Consider the following 7,095-nt stretch of genomic DNA (forward strand, 5'->3'; position numbering starts at 1 on the left):
CTGCATCCTACGCAGGACCTGAATGCTTACCGAGAAACCGCTCCGTCACTCCCAGCCTCGTCCCATGAGCTGGAGAGGAGAAGCATTCCCAGCTCCTCAGATCACCTCCAGAGCCAGAGACACCATATTGCAACCAGCACTTTGCTGGAGCGGGCCTGGAGCAGGGCCATGGCTGCCTTCCGCAGGACACAGCGCAGGTGTCTGCCCCACCGCTGCTATTTAAGCCTCGTTGCTAAGTAGCTCCTAACCTTTCCCTTCATCGTCTCTCTCCTCCCGTGGCTGGCTGCCGAGGAGGATGAGCGAAGGCAAGCAGGACTAGCAGCTCCCACCCAGGGGACTGGGCTAATGTCATTTACTCCAGCCTCCACCAGCTGGATCTTGGCTGGGGAGAGACGCTGTGCACAGACCGTTGCTGAGCGCATCCTTGGGCTGGAGGCCCAGAGGAGGAGGCAGAGAAGTCTGGAGAAGGGGTTAAAGCCATCAAGCACGAGCAGCAGGGAGGCCTGGATGCAGAAACCTTTGCACAAAATGGGGTTGGCAGTCAGGGCTGGCTGAAGGCACTCGGCTGTTGGCTATTAAATAATGCAGCCTGATTGATTGGGCTGAAAAGTGCTGTGTTGTGGGGTCAGCTTGCTGGGGTTATAGTTCTCTGCTTAGATTGATGATCCTCAAAGGTCGAATTCAGAAAGCAATTCCCCGGTAAAATTGATCCTTTGGATAACAAAACTTTTGCCGTGGCGAAGGGCCGAGCAGAGAGAAACGAGGTGACCCGGGCACAGGCAGGGTGACCAGCTGCCTCTGCTCCCTCCTTATTTAATTTTCCTTGTTTACACCGATTAGGAAGTGAGGGTCTTTTCTGGGAAGAGCAGTGCCCAGGGACATCCGTGAGGACCCACCCCGCTGGCAGGGGAGTGTGGGGGTGCCTCTGCAGGGGCAGGAGGCGGCTGGGGGCTGTCCCAGGAGCGGGTGTCCGGCTCCCAGCCCTCCGCAGCAGCGAGCGAGCAGCATGAGCTCTTGCTCAGATTCAGCCTGGGCCCAGGGCAGTAGCGGTGAGGCTTTGACCTGCTTTAACCCGCTCTCTCGCCTGCTTTCCTCCCGCCTGCTCATTCTGAAGTGAGGGAAGGAGACTGTGCTGTGTGGACACTGAATAATTCAGAACCAGGCTCCGCAGCACCCCGGGGCTGGGCATCGCCTCTGCCAAAGGGCTGGGACGGTGCAGCCAAAACCCTCCCTCACCAGAGGCAGAGGGGACACGGAGCAGCTGAAATACAGGATCCCTCATGTGTAGATCCCAGCCAAAGCCACTTCCTTTCCCCGGATGCTCAGATTCACGTCTGGCTCCCAGAGCACTGGTGCTCGGAGACTGTTAGTGCTTTCAGCCGTGACACGGCCTCTCCAGCTCCCGCTAACACAGATTCAAGTGGAGCATGCCGAGTGTGTCTGCCTCTGCCTCATGGACCACGTTTTCTTCCTTCCCCCCTTTTAGAGACCGCGCTACTCCCTCCCCTGCTTGGTCTGAGACAGGGCAGGGTTGTAAGATGGGGAGGCAGACCATTCATCCAGCTTATGCTTAGCCTCTGAGCGGGGTTTGCTAGAATTAAGGACAGGGAGGGGAGGGGGAAGGAAAAAAATCATACGTGAGGTCAGCTCATCCAGCCGTGCGTGAGGAGGAGCACAGCAGAGGCAGCCTGCGCGGGTCAGGCAGGCGGCTGGGGAGCATCTCTGGGGGAGAGGCACCAGGAGCTGGTGGCACGCACAGCACCAACAGCCGGGACGGACCTGGCTTGCGGCCCCCAGCCTAAGCCAGTCTGTTTATCCCAGCGCAGGCAGAGCACAAGAAGAAGCTGGCCATGTTTCCTCTGTCTTCTCTGCAAGCAGTTTGTTTCCCTCAGCTCTGCATCTCTCGTGCAATTAGCCCTGTAAAACGAAGCGCTGCCTGTTCAGACTTTTCCACACAGTCACATAAGGCACAGCATTAGTGCTTCCTAATGGCTCTCCTTCTGAGAGTGTAAATTATCGCACGAAGCATTGAAAAACCAGCGGGCTGTGCTAGGGATCCACTATCTGGAATGAAATGAGAGGTTTTGGTCCCCAAAGTCTCTGTCTTATGGCCTCAGCTCCAGCCCGGGAGTCACTAGAGCCACGTGTGAGTTATGGGCGCAGCCTCCGTGCTCTGCGCAAGTCACCTCCAGAGTGTGAGCAACAGGAATTACTGTGCACTGAGATAATTATTCCCTGCATACTGCACTACAGCTCATTAAAACTTCGTTAATGTTTGCAAATTGCTGAATAGTGTTTTTTGTTGTTGCCTTCTCTGTTGAAGTGGGGACTAAAAGGCAGATTCTGGTGGTGACTTGCTCTCTGTTATTTTGGTGACAGCAGGCTGGGGCTGCACCGCACACAGGGAAAAGGGTTTGTGTTGTGCAACTTCACACCACGGGAGAAGACACTCTTGCCTTTGGCACACAGTGCAGGGGTCAAGGGGCTGAGTCCAACCGGTGCTAGCTATGCTTCCCCATCGAAAGCTCGAGACTGTGCTCTCTGCCTCCAAGTAAATGCCTAGATCTGAGCAAATGACTCAGTTTTCTGAAAAAGAGGTGTGTGACTCCTCACTGGAGTCTCAGCTGGAGCTGTTGACTTACCATTGAACGATCTGCGCTACCACAGTCGGATGGTGGGAGTAAAGCATCTCTCATCTTGGAATAGAGACTGCAGATCCACCCTGGGCGAGGACTGGACATCATAACCCCAGCACCAGACACCCAGGTAAAACCCCGGCGTTCAGTGAAAAGCTCCTGCAGAAAGAACAGGAAAGGGTAACCAGTCCCGCTTCACCTCTACGTTTTCATGCACACAGGTGGCACTACGCCAGCAGCAAGGAGAAGTAGCAGCAGTACCTGACAGCTCTTCTCCTGTCTTCCTCTTCCAGGTGTAAATGCAACCTCCACGCTAACCTGTGCACCTTCAAAGAGGGCAGCCTTCAGTGTGAGTGCGAGCACAACACCACGGGGCAGGACTGCGGCAAGTGCAAGAAGAACTTTCGCTCCAGGTCTTGGCGAGCAGGATCCTACCTGCCTCTCCCCAATGGGTCCCCCAACGCATGTAAGTAAGCTGCAGCGAGCCAGCCCTGGCTGCACTCCCACCACCTTGGTCTGCACAACGCCCACAGATGGGAGCGGGTTCTCGTCTTGTCCTCCTCCATCCCGAATGAGTGCGCGGCTCTGCAGGATGCTCAGCTTTCGAAAGGGAAGCGGGTGTTTACCTCTGTCTTGGTACAGAGAGAAATGAGAGAGGATCTGGGTGGATGCAGAGGTGATTTGTTGGCTATTGGTAGATGTGTGATGAGTCCAAACGCTGGCTGAAAATAGGAAGGATGGCTTGGGGTCAAGATAGAGGCCTGTGGCTTTGTGGCAGGGCAAATTGCAGCCCTGTGAAGAAGACATTTAGCCACAGTGGAGCACTGGCTTTCAAGCAGTCGATGGGCTCAGCACTGGCACTGCTCAGCTCCAGGAGTGCGGGTTGCTCTCTGGATCCCGTTCTGCGTATGTCGGCATTTCAGGGAAGCTCCGCGAGCGGCCGTCCCTCTGCGCAGCTCCAATCTCATCCAATTGCCTGCTGCAGCAAGGCGCTGACAGAAGCAAAGGCGCGCAGGCGAGATGAAGGATTCATACCCACCGTCGTTCGAGCAGGGGAATTGGGGCAGGAAACATCACAGATGGGCCAGTTTCTCCTGGGTTTCTGTCCAGTCCACATTAGCAGACTTGATTAAATGTCACAGAGCCACAGTAGCCACTCCAGCCTTTCAAGCAGCGGCTTTGAGCATTACCAAAGAGAATCTCTTCTCTCCCTCCCCCCAAATTTTTTGAAAGATTTATGTGCTTTAAGATGATCAAAGCTGAAATTCAGGCTCCGAAGGCCGTGACAGGAATGTTTTGTGTGTGCCAGGGCTGGTAGACGAGCAGGTTCTTTGAAAGGGAACGAGCTTGTCAGCTCCCACCAAGCGGCTGCATTGCTTCAAAGGAGCCTGGGAGAGTTTCTGGTGTTGACAGGCACAGACATGCTGTTCTCTCTCTTTTCCTCCCCTCCGCTCCCTGAATATTTCTCTTTCTCCTCTGCTCTTTCTTCTCCCATTCATCTCTCTTCCCATCTGTCACTTAGTCTTCTTCCAGCCCCCATCCCAACTCTCTTGCTTCTTCCTCCCCGCATCGGGATCCTCTTCCCCTGCAACAGAGGCAGTTCTCTGGACCCCTCTCCTCTTGGTGGTCCTACCCCTTCCATCAGTAGTCCTGTGCTTTATGTTCATGCAAAGCTGAGATTTCCCAGGATTCATCCGCTTGTTCCAGTAGGGAGAACAGAACCATGGCCATTGGTCTCCCAGGTGCCCAACGCTGGTCTTTGGAGAGCCTCCGACCGGCAGGTTGGAAGCCAGTGCCTTTGCAGTGTCCGGTCGAGCCAGTGCTGCGGTGGGAGGGTGTTTGACCCTCCTTGCTGACGGACAGCTGCCCTGGGTGACACTGCCAGGTTCAGACCCTGCACCTCGCACCTCGCAGAGTGAACTTCAGATGAGCTTGTCCTTTGCGGGGCTGCAGTGCTAGGTCAAGGAAATGGTTAACAGAAAAACCCCTCCGTGAGGACCACGCTGTTTTCTTCCCCAGGTGAAAAGCTTGAGATGGCACAGCCTCAGACAGCCCTGTCTGGTTGCCTCTGTGGTTTGACAAAAGCAGCTTTTCAGATGTTGCAGCAAACTGATGCGGCTCTGAGCGAGGGCCCTGCTACTGGCTGTTGGGTGCCACGCCGTCTGTCTGTCCGGTCTTGCGCTGGTACCAGAGCTGATGGCGTCCTGCTTCCAGTGACCCGCCTTCTCCTTGTTTTCTTCCAGGTGCAGCTGCAGGCTCAGCCTTTGGCAGTAAGTACAAACGTAACTGAAATGCTGGCATTAAACACCCCGGTGCATGCTCCTTGCGGATGTCACTAGGAACAACAACAAAAAAAATGGTTATTTTTTGTCCATTATCATTTTCCAGGCAGTAAGTCTTCCCTAATTGTGCCTCATTTTCAGTCCTGTCAAAGAGTCTTATATTTTCTTCCTTTGACTTCAGTAGCCTCATTTTGCCTTTTCCTCTGGCATGGTTTCCCCCCACGAGGTTCGTTAGAATGGCAGCCGGAAAGGAAATAAAAAAAGACTCTTCAAAACCACCAGTGCTCTCTGTGAACTTTTCCCCCCCAGTATTGCAGACTCCTGCTCTGAGGAGGAGCTGGGTTTGAATTATTTGGCATAGCACCCAGTCTGGGTCACCTTGGGCTATCGATAAAAACCCGTATATAGAGCGTGTGTCCATCTGTATGTACACGGGGATGTATGTGAGCACACGTCTGCGAAGAGTTGGCAGCAGAGATGGTAGAGCTCAGTGGGGATTTCTGCTGAAAGATTGATGGTGTGATAGGACTCCTTATTTAACAAAGCTGGAGGTAGTTTGATATCAAAGAGCCTTGAGTTTTGGGTAAGCAGAAGCCTGGGTTTGAATCCTGTGGCTCGGAATTACCCTCCAGAAGAAACAAATCAGAGTGCTGAATGAATAATGAATTGTTTGGTTTGCAGGCAAGTGGAAAGAATTGGAGGAGAAATAGTTTCAGAGAAATGCAAATGCAATTAAGAAAAATGCACCTAATTGAAAAGTGGAGGACGGTTTTCTGGGTAAATGAACCATATTTAGATTTTAAGTGGTTAAATTTAAATGGTTAAAAAAATCCAAATAAAAATTAAAAGTCTCCCTTAAGGAATTTAGGATTTTAAAAAATTACATGTTTTAATGGTCCAAAATATTCTTTGCTTTTCCAGTCAAAACCATCTTGATAACTCTACTCTTCCCCCTTAACAGAGCTCGGCGCTCTCAGTGCCTCCTTTGTTCCACTGGAAAATGTTTCCCATCACATTTTTCTGCTAGGGAGCAGCTGGGGGGGCTGCTGGGAGCGATGCGCAGGAGCTGGACAGGAGGGATTTGTGTCCAAGGCCAGTTAAGGAGAGATTATTTAGCCTGCATAGGAAACTAGAAGTGACCTAAATTAAGTATTTAAACTAGCTCAGGGCTATTATGAAATTAAGCATGATAATCTGCATGAAGCAGTGGGACAAACAAGGACAGGAGGGCAGCAGGTGTAAGTTAAGTCGGAATTTGTGTTCCGAGTGTTATTTTCGTTCGGGCTGTCGTGGTCAGTGCGGCGGGGGGAGCCCCCGGGACCGCTCCCGCTCCGCTCCAGGGGCGCTTGCTGACATTAAGCCGTCAGTTGATTTGCCTTGCTGAACCCCTGGAAATGAACCCATGGAAATGGTACGGGCTGGTTTGATGGTGCCGGGTGGTTTGCTGCCTGTGGGGCGGCAGAAGGGAGTGGTGTTGCTCATGGAGCTGGGGGAGGCAGGGCTCTGCCAGCTGGCGCGTGGGCACTGGGCACCTCTCGGCAGAGCGGGCTGGGGGCTCCTCTGCCCCTCCTGCCCCCTCCTCAGCCCATCTCTGCCCGGGCATGTTTTCCTTTCCCCTTTTCAGCTTAATTGGCAATTAGTTTATGATAGAGCTGTAAGTATTTAAGCCAATATCTGCAACAACAGAGTAAGCTGCTACAGCCACAGCCTCCAGCCCCTGCACGCACGCACGCGCTCGCTGCATCCAGCGTCATCGAGCTGCCATCGCCTTAATCCTCTTGATGCCCCAGTTGTAACCGCTCTGAGAAATCGGTCACCAGTTCAGCCCCAGCAGCAGCCCTGCGGGCTGGCAAGGAAACCCTCCACTCCCCCCCAGTAAGTGTCTCCTGCTTCTTCTCTTTGCTTGCCAGCGTATGAGCGACCGCAGCGCGTCACCACTGCAAAAAACACCACCGCAAAAATGACCACCACCACCACGCCCACAACCACCACCACGCCAACCACCACCACCAGCACCCCCCTACCTCCCACCACCACCCAGCCAGGTGGGTGCCATGCTCCCTGCCTCACTCGGAGGGCCAGGACTCCACCGTCCGGCTCCTCTTTTTTGGTGACTTCCTTTCCCAGCTCCTTCAGTGTCGGTGGCCCTGGGTATCTGCTCTGTAGGATGATAAGGG

The 7,095-nt window shown here is 53.6% G+C and overlaps 1 protein-coding gene across 1 annotated transcript in view; it reads left to right on the plus strand.

The window, feature by feature from the left end:
• The window catches only part of NTNG2 (netrin G2), a gene marked incomplete at both ends in the record, with an annotated part of 26,886 nt that overhangs the window by 9,761 nt on the left and 10,030 nt on the right, over positions 1-7,095 (plus strand). The window contains 3 exons of the mRNA XM_010151404.1: positions 2,930-3,102; positions 4,880-4,918; positions 6,829-6,963. Of these exons, the coding sequence (XP_010149706.1) occupies positions 2,930-3,102; positions 4,880-4,918; positions 6,829-6,963 (347 nt within the window). The remainder of the gene's footprint in view (positions 1-2,929; positions 3,103-4,879; positions 4,919-6,828; positions 6,964-7,095) is intronic.

This window comes from Eurypyga helias, unplaced genomic scaffold, assembly GCF_000690775.1.
Source record: "Eurypyga helias isolate BGI_N326 unplaced genomic scaffold, ASM69077v1 scaffold12625, whole genome shotgun sequence".
Lineage (NCBI taxonomy): Eukaryota > Metazoa > Chordata > Aves > Eurypygiformes > Eurypygidae > Eurypyga > Eurypyga helias.